The sequence below is a fragment of the Setaria italica genome, chromosome VII (assembly GCF_000263155.2).
Source record: "Setaria italica strain Yugu1 chromosome VII, Setaria_italica_v2.0, whole genome shotgun sequence".
Lineage (NCBI taxonomy): Eukaryota > Viridiplantae > Streptophyta > Magnoliopsida > Poales > Poaceae > Setaria > Setaria italica.
In genome coordinates this window covers 22,848,228-22,872,697 of record NC_028456.1, presented here as the reverse complement: position 1 = coordinate 22,872,697, position 24,470 = coordinate 22,848,228, and the positions used below count along the sequence as shown (strand labels likewise).

The window sequence follows — 24,470 nt, the reverse complement described above, 5'->3', positions numbered from 1 at the left end:
TGCTGCCCCCAACTTAAAGATCATTTTAGCTATTCTAGACATAAGTATATCAACGTGTACCTACAAAAGCGGCTATTCTAGACATACAAAAGCTAAAACGGAGAGAGAAGACCGAACATTCTGGCAGAAACTGGAGTCATGTACAGCCTCCTCTCGTTTTCCCTATTATTGTCCAGCGAAGATCACAAGAAAAGCCACTCTAAGCACGCATGGCTTGGGAAATTCCTCCATATTTTTAACCTAACCCCTAGAGCTAAATTAATGTATGTAAATACCACTGCACTACACTGAAACAAGCATCATAATCTGAAACTACTGCACAGCACGACTGTGATACCCATGGCCGCTGAACCGAATATGTAAACAGAAATAACAGACTTATCAAAGTAGTTAACAAAACAAGTATGCCACACATAAGTTTATGAAGTCATTAAAATGTTTGATTGCTGCCACAAGTCCACGACTTTAGACTGCATAAGTCGACCAAGTCAACGACTCTAGACTCTAGTCTGCCCATTCGTTACAGATACAGAAAAGTCAATCAGCCTATACTGCACCAGGCAAAGTCGACCAAGTCACCTTCACTGAGATTAACGCAAAATCAGTCTTTATTTCCTGAGTATCATGCCCATGGGTTTTCGACTTGAAGTAACAGCAATGCAGGTCTGAACTGGATAACAGTGAGCCTAATTTGAACTTCAAATCTATCAAAGAATCCAACACTACAGCAACCACAGACCTCTTTAAGCAACATGACTCAGCAATGGCACCATCAAAGAGCCTGATTTCGTTATTCAACCCACTGGTTAAACAACCGAGAGACAAACTGAAACTGCTTTGAACTTCCGATATAAGGACCTCTACAGTCGCCTCAGCTGCATTTTCAAGACGTGACAATATTAGGTCAATTGCACCACAACCACCAGTGATGCGAACTCTGGATGAACACCATAAGCCCGCAGGGCCTATTATTGATGCACCATCGATCAGCTGTAGGTCATCCTTTTCTTGCTCGCCAGACTTGATCCTCATGTCATATACAATTAGAGCATAGTCCATCATATCTATCCCTCGCTTAGGGCCAGCCATGTTGATAAGAGAACCCTGCAAAAAAATATTATTCAGCAGCTCTTCATATTAAAGGAAGAAATATCTAAAGCTAAATGCTTCCCTTACGATGTTTCACTTGTAACCGAATTTATTTAAAGGAATATTTACAGCTGATAACCAAGATCTTTGTCACATATAAAAAAAATGGTTACAAAGTGCATAATCGTTAGATGGGGAAATCAACCCCATTACTCATTTGATTTTGTTTCAAATCCCAAATATTTACATGAGCCTGTGTGAAATGAAAAAAGAGACAAAAATGACTTCAGTGGTGATGGAATAATTAATGCTATGCATAATGCCTATAAACAAAAGAAAATCAATTTTTGTAGTTTACAAAGCAGCAACCAAGAGTCCGAAACATCAGCAACAACCAGCAATCAAGCAGGCTCCTTATTACAATCTGAAACATTTTTAATTTCAATGCTCTGCTCATCTCAAATGCTGCACGCCTTGCTGGCTTGTTCGATTCATGGATGAAGTCTCACTTCCTTTGTTATTTAAGCTTGTTGTGGTACAGCTTCGGCTAATTGATTGGAAATTTGGGGTTTTAATCTGTTTGAAAATTTCTTGTTCATTCATGCAAAATGCTACTATATCACTAATTATTTTGGCTGTGCTGGCTGCATGTTGATTGAAATCAGGTAGTTCGGGGTTACCCAAACCCAAATTTTTGGGTACCTAAAAATATCAGGTTTTCATTAATTCAGGCAAATCTCAGGTAACAGTTTTCAAAACCTGAAATTCAAAAAACATGGGAAATCCGACCCAAAATTTTTTGAGTTACCCAATCCCTACCATTGAGAGTATGTAATGATCCAATCTCATATGTTCTATCTATGCATGCGATAAGTTTACCCTTGCATTATGAAATGAACAATGCAATTTAAATAAGGAATAAGTCTACTCCCTTGATAGTATCAACTATGAAGGTTCCTCTACCTAATGCACTTAAGTACAACATTGGGTAGTTGCCTCCCGAAACAATTCCATACCATCTAAATCTATAGTCTAAATGATTCTCAGTGGATGGGTTTGGGTAGTGGTTTTGCCCACGTGGTAGCGTGTGCATAACAGACCACGTGTGTGAAACCACCTCCAAAACTGCTCCGAGGTGGTTTTATACTGGTATAAGTGGACAAATCTCAAAACCATGGGTGGATGGGTGGTTAGATAGACTTATTCCCTGAAACAATTGCAGATAAATATGGATGTGATCATACGCACCTACTCGACAACGATGGGTTCATCCCTGCTAAAATTGATGACATAATTGAGCAACGGGTCCAGCTCATCCCGCATTGCTATGTATCCATACAACTCTACTGAGCCACCATCCATAGGAATTTTAGCCAACTCTAATGAGAAAATTTGCAACATGCAACCCAGATAATGTTGCATGCAAGTTCCATTGTGAATGATGCAATCTGCGGAATCTGATAATGTCATTGCCTCCAACCGAGCTTCATAAAAAGTATACTATAAGTTTGTTGGAAATTAATGCAGTAAAAAATAATTGACATTCGACAAGTAAATATGCTATTTGAGGATTACTATTGGAAAATTTACATTTTCATCTACTATGTAGAAACAACCTATGTTCTTTTTACTAGGAACTGTTCTACCTCAAGAGTTCTTTAGAACACCCAAAGAAGCCATTGCCTTGAAAAGCTTATTGGTTGCTTCCAGGGAAAGTATTGAGCATGGGGCTAATGAGGATTATAGGGGATATCAACTGTTTGGCCTATTTTGTCCCAAAGGATACAACATGTGTCATCTATTTAGATGAGATTGATGTGCTAGGAGTTGACTGGGATGATTTCTAGTCCATTGATGCTACAAGTCAGTAATCTTTAGTATCACTGCAGAAAAGGAGGGACAAGAATAACCTCTCTCCTTCAAATGGGATAAGACTCCTAGTATCTCACCTACAAGCATATGGCAATAAGATTATTCCGCTTAAGGGATTCTGGTGAATGAGATAAAGCTACTAACTAGCCTCCTCTAAACCCACCTTTGCATGACAAGAAGTCAGGTAGGGTTAGAAAGTCAAGGAAAAAAAACAAAAGCATGAGGTGCCAGGGAGAAACAAACATATAATCATGGAGTCATAATATACTGCAGTTATAGCAACGAACTGAACCACAAGAGATGTAAGTTAAGAAAAGCTGGTATTAACCCTACAGAGTCGAAGAGAAAAGCTACAAAGATGCTTGGACTAACAGGGATAGGAGGAATCAGTAATAACTCACAAGCAGGCTACTTTTACAGCAAACCAGGTATACCCTTTCCTTTACGAGCCTTTTAGACTACATAACTTCACCTTTAAAGGTTATTTTTTTCCATTGTCACAGCTAGGTGTCCTATGTGTGCATTCATCACTCAAAACCAAACAATTACTCAGAGCAACAGCAAAACATCTCTTCCACATCCCACTTTCATATCCAGCATGAGGTCAGAAATGTTCCACAAACAACAACAACCAAGGAGGCTAACTGAGCACTGAAGAGGGTTAGGGTGATGGGTTCAATAAAGAAGATAACAGCAACCAAGAAGCCAATATATCAATCAGTGAGGCAATGTCTTTTTTTCTGCAGGAAATACTCTTGAAAAGCAGACAAAAGAAACACTTTGAATATTTCTAGCTAAATGGTGCCCGTTTTGGGAAGTGGTATACATTTTGGAAAGTGGCAACCCAATCCTCATGCTAAACAGGGACATTTTGGAAAGTGGCAACCCACCTGAGGACTTGTATTATTGCTAGTGTCTTGCTGCCTGCAGACTTGAAATCTTGTACTATTGGCAGATTGTGGCTGCACATATGGAGAGTTTAAAACCTAATGGTAACTACAGCAGCGTGATTGCCCATTTTTAGATTGTCATTTGCAATTATATCTGTCATTTTCCTGATTATTCTATCGTTCAAATACACGCTCAAAGGCTGTGTCATGGTCACAGTGTTGCTGCAGGGTTTCACATGGAAGCAAATTTCAGCGAGAAAGCATTACTTCATTAAACTTCGCATAGGCATTTGGGCATTTATGCAATTACATAGCATGGAGTAAGGCCCTAGACCATGTCATCAAAACTCTAATCAGGGGTGGGCCTACAGTGATTCAAGGGTATTCAGTTGAATACCCATTATTTTTGGTAAAAAGTTTTACAAACATGGTATATAACATGTATATATACAAAAAAAAATCAAAAATAGCACCACAATACAGTGTTTCCAATCTATCCTTCTCACATTCAACCGAAAAGCATGAAGAGGAAGAAGAGTGGCAGTGCTAGCTACTGTTGATTTGAGGTCTTTCTTGCAAAGAGCTGCTGCAAAGAAGAGATAAGCTAAGCCAGAGATTGTTAATTTGTCTAATCTATAATTTACGCTATCATTTTTTTTGCCATTTGAAATTTTGAATACCCATGGTCAAAATCCTGGACCCACCCTGACTCTAATGCATTGGTGAGTGCAAACGGTGCCAAGTTGAAGGGCTGCAAAAGTAAAGTGCAGGGTTTGGGTGGAAGTGCTAATTATCGTCCAAGTTTCAGGACCTCTTGTGCGATTATCTCATAACTGAAAGAGTTTAAGGAGAGGAAGGTTTGCACATGGCCGGCAATGCTGCATGGCTCCTTATATACCATGATCTTTGGGAAAACCATAAAAATGTGTACAGATGTAGAATATGGAAGGAGATATGCAATGTCTAAGGAAACAAATAAAAAATAGTCCCTCCATCCTAAATTACTATTCATCTTGGCAGATTATCCGTCCCAGAAGTTATGTATCTAAAAAAGCCAAAACGAATAGTAATTTGGGACAGAGGGAGTAGGAAAAGAGATCTTTTTCACTTACTCTCATTACGGTCCACAATACGGTACTCTTCTTTCCACAATGTATCCATGCACCTATATATAGAACCATCACGGTGTTTACTTTCTGGAAGTATATCAACCGTATATTCTCCATCATCACTAGAACCCCAAGCCCTCCTCGAATCCTGGAGGTAGTTCGTATGGGAGCTTCTCACATCTTAAGATCTCAGCAGGTTCTGATTTCGTTTCTGCCACCAGTTTGGTTTGAGAAGGTTCCCTCAGTTTATGAGTTATTGCGGATTTCCCTCCATATTTTTGTTTGGTCGCAGAGAAATTGGTCAGTGAGCATGGCTTAGTGGAAGCAAATCTTGCAACGGTGGTACGATTTCTCAACATTTTGCTATGTTTTTACCTTGTGGTGCTGTTTTATTGAACCAATATATCATGTATGTTTCAATAGCACAAATTGAAGTTATCCATGAAATTTATCCTGGTTGTTCTATCACTATTTTATTTTTGCATGGGTTCAATTTGGTGTGTGTGGATGGTACTACAAACTGCAATGTTGTCTACTGGTTGGTGAGTGTTAGAACTGCAAAACTGTATGTTATGGGGATGTGCCACTTGTATATATCATCCCTGGTGGTAGCCTGGTGTCCTTTTAGGACACATAGATACTCTTCAAGTTTAGTTTTATTATGGTATTATGTCATGTTTTGCGGGCTACAGAATTCAGCTCTAGGTAAAACAGATGAATTGCAGTAGTGCAGTGTACTTCTCCTTAAACTACCTTAGGCTTGGATTATTTAACTATGCAATCATGCTAAGGGACATCATGAAAGAATGAAAAAGTTCAACCACTAGGAAACTCACAAGCATCAAATCCTTATATTGGTCTAAGAGTGCACTTTGTATAACTAGTCTAGAGCTCGTGATAACTTCCTCTCTTTGCACTCACAAGTTTAGACATATGTGCATCTATGTCAAATGATTTGACCTATGGCATGTTGGAACTGAATGCTATGTTTTTTTCAGGATATGCATGAGTGTTTGAGAGAAAAATGTACCCTTTGAATTCACACTTTTACTATGAGAGAGCTCTGAACACTTCTCACTTGCAAAATTGGGATAATTTATCTTCCCATTTGTCAATGTGCTTCGTTATGCATGTTTATCTAGTGGGTTGGTCCTCGATTCAATTAAACATGTGGCATTGCCTATTAGATATCTATTCTGTGTTAAATTTAGAGTGCCACAGTATATACCATTACTGCAGTTACCTTCAATGGTGCAAATGTTCCATTACCGTTATGGATATAGGGTAAATTGACCCAAGTACTAAATGAGTTTATCAGCATGTGATTGGTTTTCTACACCAACATACTATTTTGGTATTTATCAGGATCTCATATTGCTGATACATATTTTTTTATATAATTCAGCATATAAAACTAAGAAGAGCAAAAGAAGAGGTACAACTTTTAGAGGAAAAAATTCAACAAGCTGTGACTAAACATGCAAAGCTTAAAGTGGAGCAGAATGAAGACTTGAAGATTGATCAGGGATTAGATTCGGCCTCAATAAAGACCTTGTGTGAAAACTCTGCATCAGCTAACTAATCAGACAGAACAAGGTAATAGTTATGCTGACATATACTTTGCACGCTTTGTTGTTCATATCTGACTGGTGAAAAAAATTCAATTACAGCTGAGGAAGATAAGAAGTTTCTCGAGGAGATGCTTGGAAATAATTCCAAAGCTCTGGATGAATTCAACTGCCTGTTGCATGATTTATCAACAAGAGTAGAGTCTGAAGAAGAAAATGACATGTCAGGTTTGTTAGTCTCTGCAAATTCCATAACCAGTACAAGTTCATGCAGTTTCTTTTAGAATCAACAACTTAGTAACCCAACACCATAAGCTGCACATATGTTTTGTACTTCTATGTACATTGGTATGTATGTTAACAGATATAGCACTCCGCAATCCACTAAATACTTCTGAAATAATGTGACAAAAGCTGTCTCTCTTGTCCAACTGAGGAACAAGGTACAAGTTAGATTGGTCATATGTTTAAATTGCATCAGAAGTACAAGAACAAAGTAGCTGGGAATGGGCAAGTTGTTAGAAAAATAGAATGTGATGAGGATGTCCATAAAATTTCCGAGTCCTACTTATTTTATATCCAAAATGACATGATAAACTTTTGGTTGGATAAGGCTGCATTAATTTATGAGTTATTACTAATTTCCCTTGGATTTTTGTTTGGTTGCTAAAAAAATGGTCAAGGAGTGGGCTTTAGTGACAGCTAATCTACAAACAGCGGTATATTCCTCAACATTTTGCAATGTTCTTTGTGCCGTGTGGGGAATTTTACAGAAATCAGAAGTAGCATGAATTGAAGTTGTCCCTGAAAGTTTGTTCAAAATTTCTAATCCTCCCATCACCATTTTAGTTTCTGCATGGTTTAGAAGCAGTGTCTTTTTGGATAGTGCTAATAGCTGAAAAAATTTCTATCATTTTATCCATGTCAAAATTGCAAAGATGTATATTATGGGATGTGCCAGTTTTATCATCCCTGGTAGCAGGACACACCAATACTCCTCTAGTTTAGTCTTGTTACATTATTCTTTAATGTTTTATGTGCTACATAATTCAGATTCAGGTAAAGTAAAATAGATGAATTGATGTAGTGCGGTACATTTCTTGTTAAACTAACTTGGAGGTTTGCATTACTGAATTTAATCATGCCAATGGGTAAGAAATAGCATAAAATTTTATCAACTTCCCTGGGGCCAAAAGGCTTTGTTGTTGTTTTTGTTGTATTCTAAGGTTGCATGTCTACAGATTTATTATTTTATCTTTGCAGTGTTTCCCTTTCCGGTTTATTTCCCGAAAGTTTACATGTAGCAGCATCGAATAATTTTACCTATGAATCATTGGAATTGAATGGTGTTTGCAAAATCTGGAATGTTCCCCCAGTAGTTTACCTGGAACATGGGAGATTGGACAACATTCCACCTTCCATTTGTCACTGGATTTTGTTCTGTATGATCATCCAGAGGGCTAGTCCTTAAACTTAAGTTTAACACGAGACATTGATCCTTAGGAGGAACTTCTTTGCTACATCAATAAACCTCTTTGCAAATGTTCTGTCAAGTTCAGAATTGCATAGTAGTACCATTACTGGAGCCACCTTTAACGTTGCAAATTTTCCAGACCTGTTATGTTTATAGTGTAAACTTGCTCAAGTACGAAATGCATTCACCGCCTTGTGTCATTTTTTCTACAACAATATTTTTTTGTCATGATTTCTTATTACTGACACACATGACTGTATGTAAATTCAGCATACAAGATAGAGAATAGCAAGAGAACCGATGAGCCTTTTAGAAGGAAAACTTCAACAAACAGTGAATGATATTGCAAAGGTTAAGAAGAAGCAGATCGAAATTTCAGAGTGCTGGCAGATACTAGATTCAAAGATCTTTTCATTGAAGACTTTGCATGATCAACTGACTGAAACTCTGGATGAGCTGGCTAGCGAGATAGAGACAGGTAACATTTATGGTGACAATTACTCATGCAAACCTGTTATTCAGATCTAACTGATAAAAAAGAAACAATAAACTTGATCCTGTTACTCATGTATACTTGGGAAGAATTCCGCAGATTCAGACGAAGTCAACTGTCTGTTGCATGATTTATCAACAAAACTGTAGTGTGCCAAACAAACATCCAATTCAAATTGGCCAGTCTCTTCACCGTATACAACCATTAAAACCGCGATGAGAAAGTTTGTAAAATTACCAAGTCTAGTTATTTTATTGTCACACCTGATTTTAGGATAAAATCGAATGCATAGCATATATGTGCTAGGATCCGTTCTCACACATATGTTGACTTCATAAGTGAATACATCAAAGATAGTGTTCAAAACGTAAATAAAACAATAGTTAACTTTATTACACTCCGAAAAATAGATACGAAGGTCTTTAATCATTTCACCGTTAACTTAACACGAACAGCTTCTCCCACAGGCACTTGACTAGTGAACACACGTCTAGAACTCCTCGAAGTTGTTGAAGTACTCCTCGTTGTCAAAAGCTTCTGAGCAACATTGGGCAAGTGCGAGTACACTTATGGTTGGTGTGGGGGAAATATGCAAGGCTAACAAGGAGAGGTTGATAGGCTTTCAGTGGTTAGCATTTTTAATTGGTCACATTTTATTAGCAAGCACCTATTTACTAGGTGTAAGTTTATACCAACCCAATTAAGTATAAAGAATCAACATTATCCCAACAACAAAGGAACCAAGATTTATTTTCATCTTTAAGTTCAATTATCATGTGAGGGTCCAAGCCGCTCATAACCGTGAGCATGGCTGATATACCAGTTTACACTCTGCAGAGGTTGTACACTTTACCCACAACTCGTGTTCCCCATGTCACCCAGGTTTGCAAAGCCTTTAAACGCTTCCTTTGGTGAGTGGCTGGGGCTCCACTACAAAGCCTTTACAAAGACACATTGATAACTAGTAGCCCTCTAGAGTTTCAGTAGCAATGAGGACCATAACCCTCCCTAATGAGTCAGCACCTTAGCCAAGGCTGCTACTTCAAGAGGATCGGGCTATACCCAACACCTTCCCCCTCCTTGCCCTTTCGGTAAGGCCACTAGTCAACCACATGTCTAATTAATTGGCTAAGATCAAAGCCATATGATGTTGTGGTTGTACTGATTTCTTGGTAGTTCTCCATGTTCCAACTAAAATAAATAATCTTATAATTATCCAGGTATAACAACAATAAAGTCATGATTAATATTCTCAAAATTATAATGTTACCATCCCATAGTAAGCAGCTAAGCATTTCTACCCAACAAGATTTAAATCTGGTGTTCAAGGGTTGGGGAAAAAGACTAGGTGGGTCTTTAATAGGTATCCCGTCAAATTATGCAATATAGGAAATAGTAAAATGAATTAATATGCTATTACTAGGAAGAAAAAGAATATGAAGGGGAAACCACTTGCTCCTCGACAAACTGCGGAAAATCTTCTTCTAATTGTTGCTCCTAGCCATCCTCAAATGACATGTTGTCCACACGATCACACAAGCAAAACAAACAATAAATAAGAAATAATACACCAAACAATTTTGAAGACTTAAAACAAACTCCTAGAACTAATGTTCTTGCAGAGACGATCGCGTGAATGCGAGAATCGCTAAAAACATAGTTAAAACGAAGAAGGTACGAGGTAAACAAGGTTGTGAGGACCTAAACAAAATTAACCATAGTTACAGGGGCTAGCAAGGAAGATTGACAAGACACAGCGAATAGTGTTATAGAAATATGAAAAAGAGCAGGGTTAGATCTGTATAAATGCATGGCTCTGGTTAGATTGGAATATCTAATCTACCTAGGGGGTTTTCTGTGAAATTGCAAGACACAAAGAACAGATATAGAATTACAAGATTTCCCAGGGCTAAACTGAAGGAAGGCGGGCTTCTTCTTCACACCATAGCTCTGGCCGGCCGGCTCTGGCGGCGAAGCTCGCCAGCGCTCCGGCGCGGCGGGAGCCCGGGCAGGTGGCGCAGGCAGCGGAGGAGGGCGAGGGGAACTCGAGGAGGTGCTTATCGGCGGCGGCGCTAGGTGCGGGCGGCAGCTCCAGTGGGGATCGGCGGCGGAAAAAGGGGTGGAGGGGTGCCGGTTGGAGGTGGGGGATCTTTATAGGAGTGAGGGGGGAAGCGGAGACGGCACCGGTGGGAGGGACGGCGGCGCCATAAATGGCGGCCGGTGGTGGGGCGGCCATTTTGGTGGGGAAAGGAAGCGAAGGGGGCGGCGGCCCGGTGGCGAGCGGACGCGGGCAGCTTTAGGGGGCGAGCGACGTGGGAGGCGAAGGGACGCGGGAGACCGAGCGGCGCTCGGGCGCGGGTGCGGCGGTGCCGGCCGGAGGTGGGAGAAGTCCCTGACAGGTGGGGCCTACCTGTCGGTGAGGAAGAGAGAGGAGAGGGGAGGTGGGCTGGGCCGGCGAAGGAAAAAGGCCAGCGGCCTGCTGTCTGTTGGGCCGAAGAAAAGAAAAAGGAAAGGTCGGGATAGGTTGGGTTAGGGAGGGAGGAAAAAGAGAGTTTGAGGAAGATTTTGATTTAAGTTTTGCAAACACTCAAACAAAACCAATGCAAACGAAAAGCACTAGCAGACACTCGTCGATTCTAAAATTATTTCAAATGCTGTTTAAATTGTTAAAGGCTGAGATTTAATTAAAGAAATTTATTAAGTCCTTCGAAAAAAAATCTAGACCACACACGTTGCTTACATTGTTTTTTTATGGAATTTTGGGTGTTACATTTATTTTGAAAACTGTGTTGGGAATTTGAGAATATGACATGATACGCCATTCAATGATTTACATCTACCCCTTTTGAGTGTTCCTGCGTTGCAACATATGATTATATTTGTACACGCAGAAAGCAGATGTAATGAAAGGATGCCTAGTAACAACTTCGAGTGTTATCAAATGCATTGTAAGAAGGATTGTGGCACAATAGTAAGTTTGAACTAGTTTGATTTTTTTTCATTTGAAACAAATAAAGATTAATTTTTGTGATGCTTGTGCCATAGGAATGCTGCAATATATAGTAAATTAAATTACTATCTAGTGAATTCCTACATTTCATCCCTAGTAAATTACCAAATGTAAAAAAGAGAAAAATCTTGTTGAATTTTTGTTTACATTGTACACAATAGATATTTTATGACCGTGAAGGTGTTGGTTTGCCGATTTACAGGTGGCAAGAATTCAACAAGATAATGAGCATCAGTCTACTCGATGGGCTTATAACAAAGAACTGTTGTGCATTCAGCCTCCTGAGCATAAGCTGAGGAAGGTCGGTAACAAATTCTAGTAGTGCTTGGGTCATGATGTTTCTGTACTAATGATTAGTGAAAGTTGTACAAATGTGTAGAGCCTTTCACTGCTCAGAAAAAGAGCATGGACAAAGTCTTAGTCAAATACTCTGCAATGTTTCCTTGTAAATTTGACAAACTTCTACAAAAAAGATTAGAAAAATGCTTATAAAATGTTGCCATGTTAGGAGTAGCAAGGCTAATGGGCTCTTAGCCAACCTTCTGTTATGTTTTCTCCAAGTGAGACATTAGTTGGTTCTCGTTCTTATAATTATATTTCATGCATGTTACTCAATCATTGGCTATTTGTTTCAGCCACTTTTTATCTTACTTCTCTCCACGTAACATGTGCTAAAAGGTCATTCCATAGCACAGCTAGCGTGAATTTATTGAAAAAGAAAAAGAAATTTTTCGTGCAGATCTTTGCGATCTTTTTTTCATTTGTGGTGTGATGGTGGTGCAAAGTGCATTTGTGACCCGCTTCACCCAAACAAGATTTAATGTTATAATAAGTCTATTAGAAACGTAGTAATAACGTTCTATATTTATGGGTCAAACTTGTACTTAATAGGCTGGGAAAATGACAAATGTACTAATAATATTTGAGATGAATAAAGATAAAGACAAGAGGTTTATACTTGACCCAGCATGTACAATTCTGAAAATAGGAGTGAACTACAATGATCTAGTTTCAGGTGGTGTAATCAGTGATGTGAGACTCGAACCACTTCTGATGATGGAGAAGTTTGATGTTTTGCATAAGTGCAATAGTGCATCTGATGAAGTTAAGAAGGCAATTATTTTGTTTGCGGTTAATATATCAGAAGGGATACAAATTGAGTGCATTTTCAAAAAGATATTGAAGCCTTTTGACAATCATTTGCGAGTGTTCACACTAGGAGAGGTTCTGGCATTGAAGGCCAAAAGATATGGGTATTACTCAAGAGAATACCTAAGATGTCTGAACTTCATAATCAAAAGACAGCCAGTCCTGGAAATTTAGAACCGTGATGGTGTTAATATCAAGTCAGTGCATGAATTGAGAACCATCAGAATCCCCCTGAAGATAGTTTACAACTATGGTGAATTCAAATATGACACGCTCGAGCCACCTGTTTCGAGTCCACCTTATCCAAACGACAAGGATTGGGTGTCCAAAGAAGAGGACGATGAAGAGTATGAGGAAGGAGAGCAAGATGAAGAGTTTGAGGAAGAGCTGGAGGAAGAGCATCAACATGAGAAAGAGCAGGAGGAAGATCAACATCATGAGGAAGAGGAAGATGTCAAAAAACAAAAGCTTCTGATCTTAAGCTATAGCCATCATTTTCCAGTGTTGAAAATGATTGGTAGCTTATCCCGAATGGGTACCAGTTCAGGAATGATAGAGGAAGAGCATCAACATGAGAAAGATCTAGAGGAAGAGCATCATCGTTATATAGAGGAGGAAGATGTCAAGGAACCAAAGAAGCTGTGGTCAAGCTATGGTGATCATTTTCCAGTGTTGAAAATGATTAGTAGCTTATCCCGGTTTGCTAAAAGTGCAACTTCAAGTAGGATAAGCTGCATAGGGAAATACTGCTTACCTGGAACTGCAAAAGTGGGTCACCTAAATGCAACTGGTCGCAGAGTGGGTACCAGTTCAGGAATGTTGAAGGCGGTGCAAGTCAAGAGCTGGCATTTAGTGTCATATTCCATCTGCAGACGAGTTTGGAGGGTCACTAGGTTTCTGTTATGTCTCATATAATCTGTCACCTATTGACTATTTTTATCATTTTCAGTTTGTTGTTCGCTGATATGCTCAGCAAAGAACTTATAAGTTACAGAACATTGTCAGTTTCAATAGACTTATTATGACATTAAACTTTCCTCTCTCTACATGGATGTCTTTTCCTCGTTGAGTCCTTCAGTCGGTTTAGTTTTTGCCTCACGAATAACCCTGTTAGTCTGGCACTTAAATCTTGTTTGGGTGGATCTGGTCCTAGATTTCATGTTCGCAAGTCTGTGCTCAAATTTTTAGTTTCTTGGTGACTTTAAAAGATGATCTTTGCGATATTCTTTCATTTGTGGTGTGATGGTGGTGCAAAGTGCATTTGTGATCACAAAGTTTGGAAGAAAAATGTGCCAGCGCATGGACTGAGGTTGTTCACAAGAAAGCCAAAAATCAGAAAAGTTTGCCGGTGCATTTCTGTTTGGTTTATATAAATATAATAGCAAAATGAGCCAGAAACAGTACTTTGCCGGCCCGGCCCATGAACATGCACCAGGCATCGACTCATCGTCAAAAGTAGCGAGCGAGCTGCTTTGCAAGCGAGTCCGGCGGGCGCGGCGTCGTCCCGGCTGCCTTGACTAAACACGGCGCGCGGACTATACCTGCGAGTGCGACCACCCTCCAGGCTCCAGCCCTGCACCTCCATGGCGCCGCCCACCTCCCCCTCCGCCGTGGCGGCTGCCGCCCGCGCGGCGCCGACGCCGGCCGCGGCGCTCGCGCTCTTCAAGTCCGCGCTGTCCGCGGACCGGGCTCTCTGCCCGCTCGCCGTGCTGCCGCACCTCGCCGCGTCCCCGTCGCTGCCGCACCTCCTCCTCGCCGCCTCCGCCGCCGCGCGCCCCCACGCCACCTCCATCCGCCTCTACGGACGCCTCAAGTCGCTCTCCGTCCCCATCCCCGTGGCCTCGCTCCACCCGCTGCTCTCCTCCCTCCCCTCCGCCCCGGCCTTCGCGCTCTTCGCCGACATCTACCGCCTCCGCCTCCCGCTCTGCACCACCACCTTCAACATCATGCTCCGCCACCTCTGCGCCACGGGGAAGCCCGTCCGCGCGCTCGAGCTGCTCCGCCAGATGTCCCGCCCCAACGCCGTCACCTACAACACCGTCATCGCCGGGTTCTGCGCGCGCGGCCGCGTCCAGGCGGCGCTGGAGGTCATGCGCGAGATGCGGGAACGCGGCGGCATCGCTCCCGACAAGTACACCTACGCCACGGTGATCTCCGGGTGGTGCAAGATCGGCCGTATTGAGGACGCAGCCAAGGTGTTCGACGAAATGCTGGCCGAGGGAAAAGTGGAGCCAACTGCGGTGATGTACAATGCATTGATCGGAGCCTACTGTGACAGGGGAAAACTGGATGTCGCGCTGCAATACAGGGAGGATATGGTAGAGAGGGGGGTTACAATGACAGTTGCAACGTACAATTTACTTGTGCACGCGTTGTTCATGGTTGGACGTGCATCAGATGCTTATACAGTGCTTGAGGAGATGGAGAGGAATGGTCTTTCCCCAGATGTGTTCACCTATAATATATTAATCAATGGGTATTGCAAAGAAGGTAATGACAGGAAAGCATTGGAGGTCTTTGAAGGGATGTCTCGGAAAGGGGTGCGTGCGACCGCGGTGACCTACACGTCATTGATATATGCATTGTCCAGGAAAGGGCAAGTTCAGGAGGCAGATAGGTTGTTTAGCGAGGCTGTAAAGAAGGGCATCAGACCTGACGTTGTCATGTACAATGCTCTGATCAATAGCCACTGTACAGGTGGAGATATGGACAGGGCATTTGAGATCATGGCAGAGATGGAGAAGAAGAGGATTGCCCCAGATGATATCACATACAACACGCTGATGAGGGGGTTGTGCTTGCTGGGCCGTCTTGATGAAGCGCGCGGGATCATTGATAAGATGACAAAGGAGGGTATCCAGCCAGACCTCGTCAGTTACAACACACTGATCAGCGGCTACAGCATGAAGGGTGACATTAAGGATGCTTTGAGGGTCAGGGATGAGATGATGAACAAGGGGTTCAACCCAACACTTTTGACATACAATGCCCTGATACAGGGGCTGTGCAAGAATGGCCAGGGAGATGATGCCGAGAACCTGATGAAAGAGATGGTGGAGAAGGGCATCACCCCTGATGACAGCACGTACATCTCGCTAATTGAGGGACTTACCACTGAAGATGAGCGAACGGCTGCAGCAGATGCTGCAGAAGCTTGAGCTTGCTAGGAATGCATAAGCCTGTCTATTCAAAGCGCACCAAAGGCTTGCTTGCTCTAACCTGCGCTTTTGTGCAATAGCATTCTGCAATGCCATAGCATTTCCTGACAAAAGCACAAATTGTCCATTTGAAGATTCACAGCATTGTCAATAAGGGCCAAGTGAAGATGCCATTTCGTGCCAACAGCGGCCCTTAATAGAGTTGTAGCCTTAGGCCAGTTCATCTTTTATTGGTTGATCTGAAGTCCTGTAACGTATAAGGATGAAAAGGGAAAAGGCATCCTTGATATTTTGAAGCCTTCAAACAATAGTAAGTGAAGGCTGGACCTTTTTGTCTGGTTATATTACAAATGAGCTTATTTAAATGTTACCTCATAGTCACATACTCACATCCTCTGTTCATGTTGTTCTATCAATCTAATAGAATAAACTTAGCCAACTGTGGCTTGCCACTAATCAATTGAGTAAAGTTCATCTTAATGACCTGTCCTGTCCAAAAAAGTGGTGGCCAGAATAATTGTAATCACCCCTCCGTTTGAGTCATTGACAGCATCACATATTCACATTGTCTGCAATTTTTGTGGTAGTTACCCTTTTTACTGTTTTAAGTATAAACTGAAGAAACAGAATAAAAGGTTTCTACATAGAATTGACTTCTGATTTCTGTGGGAATTGTCTAGTTGGCTGCAGCCTGGGGTGCTTATGCATTCTTGCTGGTTTGGACATTTAATTGTCATAGCTTATGTCCATAATCGATCTACCCCCTATGAAGAGCAAAGATACAGGCTGAAGCCTTAGTTTTAGCTCACGCTTTCTTTATAGAACTGCATTGCTGAGGTACTTGTATGCCTGTATGGTCCAGGGCTTCTGTTCTACAACCGTGACTAAACAAATAACCGCATATGAACAAAGATAATTTGTTTACGGAACCATGTGATACGCACAAGTTGATAATTCACCTTCTTTTGTTTCCTGTTTTCCAAGAACCAACTACATTAATGGAACTCTAGGCAGCTAAGAAAAGATGCTGGAATGATCCACCAAAACACCTGGTCATTTCATAGTCTACTCTAGCACTAATTGGAAATCACAGCGAGATTTTTCAAAAGGGTGTCTATCCAGGCGAGCATCAGTCACCATACGATGGTGTGCTTAGACATGACCTATCCTTGGAGAGAAATGGGAAAAAGGCTAGGTGGCCAGAAACGTGACCTGGGTGTCCACATCTATCACTGTTCGCTGGTCAAAAATTTAGGCTGGGATCACATCATCCTGATACATTTACCAATTATAATGCCATTGTCTATCTAATTAATCTCCAGTCGCTACCTAAGATTCTCAGATGTGTGCTCATTCTTGGCCTCGTAAAAATCGCTCGCTTATGGAGCATCAGCTCATTGTGACGTGTCTTTCTTGTTTCCGCCGTGGTGGCGCTTTATCGGCTTATGCATTTGTTTATCTTTCTTGCTTTGTTATGCATTATATATCGTGTCTCTTGCTAGTGCACGGATTTGTCAGTGCAGCTCCACGCAGGACCGTGCGCAATGGAAGCGGAATCAAAGATGGGGGCGCCGGACGTGGAGAAGCAGCAGCCGTTACTGCCGGTGGTGGCAGGCGAGAAGGTGCCGTCGTCCGGAGACACCTGCGGCTGCGACGCGTTCCCCCGCGCCTCGCCCACGGCGACGCGGACGATGGCGCTGGTGGTCCTGGTGGCCGGCGCCGCCTTCGCCGCGCAGCTGGCGGCGTGCGAGGAGTACGTGCTCCTGGCCGTCTTCGCGTCGCAGCTCGCCAGCTTCTGCGTGTTCACGTCGCTGCTGGCGCTGTGCGCGCTCCCGGAGGGCGGTGGGGGCGTCCGCGGTCGCCGCGCTAGGTGGGCGGCGAGGGCGGCCGCGCAGGTGCTGCAGTGGTCGCTCGCCATGGCGGTGCCCACGAGCATGGCGTGCTGGGTTGTCCAGAGCGCGCCGGCCCCCGTCGGGGCCGGGCTGGTCGGGCTCGCCCTGGCCATCGTCCTCGCCTGCTACGCCGAGCTCGTGCGCGCCCTCTGGCCTGTGCAGGGACCTCGCTGACACCGAGGGGCGAGGGCCTCTTCTGAATTTTGGCATACAGCATGTTCAGACTTCGATTGGGCCGACAGAGCCTGTCACAGTTGAAGCATAAAATTCCCTCGTGCAAAACACAAAATCTGACGAGAGATAAAATATTAAACGGCAGATGTACGCAGTTTTGGAGAAATGTGTTTCTTGGCTAAAGAGGGCTCGTTTGTCATGATGTTTGCATTGTTCAGGCAATGAGACAGTGATGCCATTTGCTTCGGCAATGAGACAGGCAATGAGAGAGGCAATGAGAGAGGGAGGGAGGGAGGGAGGGAGAGGGATATCAGTGGAAAGTTCATTTGATGTGAAGCCATGAGGCATTTCCTGATCTCTTTCAGTGGACGCCTGAAATCACCATGGGTGCCGTGCGACCCATCAGGCCATCAGCATAGCAGATGCTAGGCAAGGGCCTCCTCAACCCTCGTAGCTTACCCGTTAGCCCCAAAGCTCTTAACGCTTTGCCCTGTGGCACGTTATCACCTGGCCGAAAGAAGAGTGTGTCTGTCCAGATCACTCCCATCCAGTGACAGGCCGTCCACTAACGTCCTATGCCAAGACATGACCAATCCTTGGAAGGAAAAAAAGATTTGCAGAATCAGAGGCTTGATTGATGCTATGCTGCTAGATGCCACGATAGCGATGAGATGAGCAGCAGGGCAAGAAGCCGAAGCTGTAGGCGACCTTGAGAAAGTTTGCCCATGCTGATCAGCTCTTCTTCTTCCTTCCCCCCCGCTGGAGATCATGGCACTCATGACCCATGCGTTGCAACAACTTGCAGAGAAGCTGTTGGTGTACAGCACTTGACTCCCCATCAAGCCATGACCCCCCGTGCGTTCGTGTGTTCGTGTTACACGCACGTACTGCATCTTCTTTTTCCTGCTGTTGCTCCGTCCTCTCCTTTCTGAAAAGTTGGTATTTGCAATCATATGCCGGCATGTAGTGGGATTAGAGCTCACGAACAATGATGCCGGCGCCTCCAGGAGGAGGGTTAAGGTAGGTGCAAAGCCAAAGAATCATTTGAGGTGTTCGCCAAAGAGACGAGGCATCATTTGCCAATGGTTGGCCCCTGGCTGACTGGCACTGCAAAGCCCTGCTTCCGGCTCATATTTTCTACGGGTGGGGAACAAGTGCTAGTACTAGTCTTGATCCATCGCCGCCATTCTGCCCCCACGCCGCCGGCGCCGCCCTTCTTCGGAGCTGGCTCGTGGGTAGTGGCGCCGCCGCTGCCGGTCTGCCGTTTGCCTACAGCCTACCGGAGTTCTGAAGATGATGGGAACATACCGGTGCCTAGCATGAACGTTCAAAAAATATCTATATAATTTATTTTCTTGTTTTTTCTACTCTATATTCAAACTCTTTTGCGTATGTTGGAATCAAACCTTTAAGAGGGTTAAATGTGCAACAGTATGGTGTTCAATGTTTTTTTTTCTTTTTTCAAGGAACAAGAATATACTCCATGTAAGAGTCTCAAGCAGGAAACAACCATCAGTGTTTTGAGCATGGCATATCAAACTTACAGCGTTCCTTTTTGTACACATGCACAGCTGCCAATGGCCGGAATCTAGTTTGCCGCCTTGCTGGATGTGTTTCCCGCCACGCCGCGTTGCTCTGATGCAGGTCTCTCAGTGCCTCTCGCTCCCAGCGACGGATCTGCTCGACGGCCACAGCCTGCTGAGCATCCGCTTGGGCTTCCCGGCCGGGATCGCGCAGAGCGCCCTGACGCGCGACGACGCGCTCCGGACCAGCCCCGGGCGCGCCCTGTGCACGAACGCCCCGTCGTCGGCGTCATCATCGTCGTCCTCCTCCAGCTTCATCCTCAGCGTCGAGATCCTCGACGCCGCGCGCTTCAGCCCCTCCACGCTCCAGTCGTCGTCGCCCGGCGCGCCGGCGGCGAGGCCCCGGAGCCTCTGCTCGTCCTTGACGACCTCCTCGCCGCCGTCTGCCTCCCTCCTTGTCTTGGCGAGCAGCGCCTTGACGCCGCCCGCCACGCCGGCGACGCGGTTGGCCCCGGGGCCGGACATGGACAGCGCCGCCGCGCGCGCGTTCTCGAAGAAGAGGACCTGCACGACCACCCGGAGCGGCAGCAGCTCGTTCTGGGCGGCGTGCATGGACGCTGTCTCGGAGAGCTTCCGGCAGTTGAGCACCCTACACAGCTTCTTCCTCGAACTCTTGTCCATCTCTGGATGCACCTGTCACGTAATTAAATCGAACCAAGAAGTGTTAAGACATCGAAATTAATCCGGACAGCGTGAACTGAAAATGATCTTAGTATTTGTTTCCACGTACTCTGAGATACGTGTCGACGGCTCGGTAAAGATCGTCGTGCTCCGGGCGGGCGCAGTCCGGCACGGCCTCGGCAATGGCGATCAGCTTGTCCAGCGCCAGGTTGGGATCCTTGGCGACCTCCATCAAGAACCCATCGACCAGCCTCCCGATCCGGACCATCGCGCCGTGCGACGCGGCGGCGGACGCAGACCGCCGCGCTCCCTCGAACTCCGAGCTCTCAGCAGAGCGCGATCGTCTGTGCCCGCGCGCGTGCGGCGGGCTTGCCTCCGGGATCCCCCCCGCCGCCGCCGCCGCTTGCCGCAGCGCCAGCTCTTCAAGGATGGCCATCACCGCGTCCACGTCGTACAGCGTCTCGCCCGCGCACGACGGTATCAGGAGGTCGCCCACGCTGGCGTCTTCCAGCTGCAGCGCCGCCCTTCTCGTGAGCTCCGCCTTCGTCGCCGGGGAAGCACACAGGACGTTCGCCGCTTTGAGAAGTTTCAGCAAGAAGCTGCAGGAGACGGCGTTCCTCTCGGCCGGAAGCAAGCTCGCCATCTTCTCGACGAGAAAGCGGTGGTTCGTGGCGGCCACGTCGGCGCTGCCCGTGCTGCCGTCGGTTTGCTCCACCACAAGGTAACCGCTTTTGGCGACGTTCGGCAGCCACCGGCGCGCGTAGACCTTGAGCGCGTCGCCGACGGCTCTCCCCTTGACGGTCCCCGCCGCCTTGACGGCCACCATGACGCGCCAGAAGAGGTCGGCGCCGAGCTCGGAGACGTCGCGCGCCCACCACGGCGGCGAGGAGCAGGCTGCCGGCACCGGCACGCCCGCCGCGTGGGCGCTGCTGCCGGGGTCGGTGGCGAGGATCGCGACGGCCTCGACGCAGCGGGAGGTGACGCCGAGCTCCTCGCAGGCCGAGGCGTGGCGGGCGGTGGAGCGGAGCGCGGCGAGCGCGTCCCGCCAGCGGCGGAGGAGGCAGGAGGCGAGGAACGCGTCGAGCTTGGCGGCGAGGTTGCCCCGGTCGGCGGCCTCCGTCATGCCGAGTCGCGCCGCGGCGCAGCGGAGCGGCACGACGTTGTGCGCGCCGACCGTGACGGCGATGCCGTAGCAGAACTTGGCGCAGGCCTCGAACGCCTCCGCGCCGCCCGGGAAGCCCGGCAGCTCGACGGCGTCGGACTCTGCGCAGAGCGCCTGGAGCAGCAGGCACTTGGAGAGCAGAGGGAACTGCCGAGATCGACGACGGAAAAGGGAACAAGCTTGTTCAGAACAGAACATCTCGACAACTTGTGGAGCTGCTAAACTAGCAATTCAACTTGTGGCATCCTTATTCTGGATGCAGAATTTGCATCTACCTTATGGAGACGAAACAGGCAGTGATCCACCAGGATTTCCATGTCAGTGGCCACCTCCGTGTAGACAGACCTGGAACCAACGACGAGCCACACCAATCAGAGAACAGAACACCCATTGAATTTGAAACGGAACGAATCGGCAGGCAGAGCAGCCACTACCTGACGGGCCCGGAGGTGAAGAAGGTGTCCGGCCGCGCGCCGAGCTTCATGAGCTTCATGGCGGACAGGAGTAGACAGGTCGAAGCTGCCACAAGTCCACCGCGCGCGCGTGCGTGCCCCTATCTAACTGCGTGGGAGCCGGACGTGATCGTTGGCGGCTGGGCTATATCACGCGGATGGATGGATGGACAGAGAGGCTACGGTTGGGGAGGGACGGGACAGGATCCAGACGCGCGGATGGGGACTGCTGGGGAACCGCAAGGAAGGGTCCAAGATCACAGCTCGAGGTGACACCAGTTTGGCGGCACGGCCAGCCCAGGGGAACTGTGCAGCTTATCGGCGCCTGCGTGCCAGGAATCCTGATCGGAGATCCGGAGAGCAGAAGGGTGTGGCACGTCGCCGGCCGGGGACCAACAACGAGTTCAGAAAAATTGACAATGTCAATTGTTTCAGTTTCAGGTGAAGGGTGGCCGGCCGGCTGGCTCTGGTTTTCCTGTGGCAGCGAACAGAAGTGACTGTGCGTCTGCCTCATAGAAAGTGCACCGAGCCTCGCAGTTTTCACTTTCTTTCACCCAGCTGAATGCGATGGGGGTGCTCTGCTGTATATCTTGCTGCATTTTCAACAGAAGCTGGAGCTTTTGGTTCACTGATTTGTTTTGTGCTAGCAGTTGGTTGTGGACACGATAAGGAAACCAACTGTGGTCCAGGAGGGAGGGGAAAAGGTGAGACCTTCCTTCGGGTGAGGTACTTGCATCATTAGCATGAAAAAGTTGTCCGTCACTTGATGAGTTCCAGGCTTCCAATCTCCCACTCCCTGAAATTTTAACAATGGACAGACTTTATTTTCCCTTAACAACTGGACCACTGCGGTAGTGATCAACTGACCAGCCAAAGCTCCTCCTCCTCACATTCACGTTCATGAGTCCCAACAATCTGGATGCTAGCTCTGCGTCAACAACCGCAACGTTTTTGCTTCAACCTATGGCTAAAACTTTAGTGATAAATGGCTCGGCGCATGCCTGCAGAATCCCGGAATAAAGAATTTCGTTCGTTATTAAAACCTCTATCTAAATCATATTTTGAAAAAGGGGAGAAAAAGCCCAACCTCGTAATGTATTGGATCAAGCGCTCTCGATGCAACTTGGGCCGCCATTCTAGTTTTGGAAACTCGAAGCTCACATTCCCATGACGAAAGAAATGCCGGTGTCCAATTTTAGGCGGTAACTTCAGCCGCACTACACTGGGAGTGAAAGAACGTTGTTTGTTAAACTCCCAAGCGCTGGACCAGTCTCGACTGCGATTTGCATCTGCAGCAGGAAAGTGAAGGCATGATAGCCGATTGGCAGGCATTTCTTCGTGGGTGGGAGTTGAGTCTGTCCCCAAAGGGACCGGGTAACCACGCTGGCTGCTCACTGTGTCGACTCTTATACCTCCTTCACAGTCCAACTCAGCTCTATCTATTTTTAGTTTAAAATCATATAATATTTTAGCTCGATCCATATTAAGCCTGATCCTTAAATTTGTTAGACTAAATTAGAGGGATCTTTTACCACCCCTAACCCCAAGTCCCAGTAGGCCGTTGATGCTCGTCATCGAAAATGGCCGTGGAATACCGCAACACCCACCACCTCTGTTTTGCATTTCAGCTCAAACCTCAACGAATCCACGTCATCAAGCACGTTGGTTAACCTCACAAAAGCAAAAGCAACGGACCATCTTTGACAGAAGTTCTAGTTGCAAGGATCCGAAGGCACGATGGCGATTCCTCATGCAATTGGCAGGCATCAGGCCATATTTGCGTGATCAGTAGTTAGTTGGTGGCCATCAGGCCGTGGAACACGAACATCCGCCAGGCCGCCACCAGTTGTTTTCTCGCTCCCTCGTTTTCCTCTTGCGCTCCAAGTATTTGCGTCGGGTCGGTCCCCTCCGAGCGAAGTCTATGAATCTGTCTGAATCGTCATCATGCCACAAAAGTTTTTCTCCTCCTGTCTACGTGTTCAGCTGTACTTAAAAAAAAGCGATGCAGCCGATACGGCCTTACGTGGGCTAAGACTTGCTCAACGGGCCTTGCGCGTTGGGCCGGCCGTCGAGAGACGACGAAAGGCCTGCGTGAGCCAAGCGCGCGGACGGACGACGGGAGGGAGCGGGGGCGGTTAGCTGTCGCAGAAGCCTCCGCGATCATCACGCGAAGAAGTATACGTGGGTCGGACATCAAGTTATTTAAAAGATGATGACATCACCCGTGTGCATGCAAATGCGAAACAAAAAAAAATATAAATTCTAAATCGAACATCCAAATTAAATTTAGATTTGATTTCACCATTGCATTTGTTATAACACTCGACTATACTTGAAAAATATTTTAAAAATTACTTTTTTAAAATACAGGATAATTAATTTTTGACCACCGCAAACACATGCTTCACCTCCAGAAACAAAAGATTAAACATAATGAACAAATAATAATATATTGCGAACAAAAAGTTGAACATTACGAACAAATAAGTCGACTTCGCTTATTCTGCAAAACGAACAAATTACTCTTGGAGCAGAACAAATATGTACAAATGACAAACAATAACCTTGAAAAGTGAACAAATTATTCTTTAAAGGCGAACAAATTATCTCTCGAACAAAATATGTACATGTGACAAAACAAGTTAGTATGTAAAATCAATAAATCAGTTTGCATCACCAACTAAATCAAGTAGTACTATTATAGGACAATAAAATGTAGGTTTGTAACTTCCAAAAATAATGATGGATGATATAAATTTAAAATATAAATTATA

General features: G+C 45.5%; 1 protein-coding gene and 1 pseudogene across 2 annotated transcripts; both read right to left on the bottom strand.

The window, feature by feature from the left end:
* Positions 1–546: 546 nt before the first annotated feature.
* Positions 547–10,731, bottom strand: LOC101778877 (annotated as a pseudogene).
* Positions 10,732–19,162: 8,431 nt separating this feature from the next.
* On the bottom strand, positions 19,163–21,908 carry LOC101786911 (BTB/POZ domain-containing protein At1g67900). 2 transcript variants are annotated; one of them, XR_002678477.1, is made up of 5 exons: positions 21,679–21,908; positions 21,520–21,589; positions 20,192–21,391; positions 19,423–20,094; positions 19,163–19,192 (listed from the first exon to the last, which is right to left on the bottom strand). XR_002678477.1 is itself a non-coding variant. In XM_004975906.3 (4 exons), the coding sequence occupies exons 1-4, from the start codon at positions 21,735–21,737 to the stop codon at positions 19,528–19,530; spliced, it is 1,896 nt and encodes a 631-aa protein (XP_004975963.1). In that variant the 5' UTR covers positions 21,738–21,908; the 3' UTR covers positions 19,314–19,527. The 2 variants fall into 2 exon arrangements, 1 of the variants encoding a protein (XP_004975963.1); XM_004975906.3 differs by lacking the exon at positions 19,163–19,192 and having other exon boundaries at positions 19,314–20,094.
* Positions 21,909–24,470: the final 2,562 nt, after the last annotated feature.

Bases quoted from the DNA above. Each gene is read 5' to 3' on its own strand.
- LOC101786911 (XM_004975906.3), bottom strand. From the start codon at position 21,737: ATGAAGCTCATGAAGCTCGGCGCGCGGCCGGACACCTTCTTCACCTCC. The intron at 21,590-21,678 runs GTAGTGGCTGCT...CGTTGGTTCCAG, and splicing joins TTCACCTCCGGGCCCGTCAG to GTCTGTCTACACGGAGGTGG. The intron at 20,095-20,191 runs GTACGTGGAAAC...ATTACGTGACAG, and splicing joins CCGTCGACACGTATCTCAGA to GTGCATCCAGAGATGGACAA.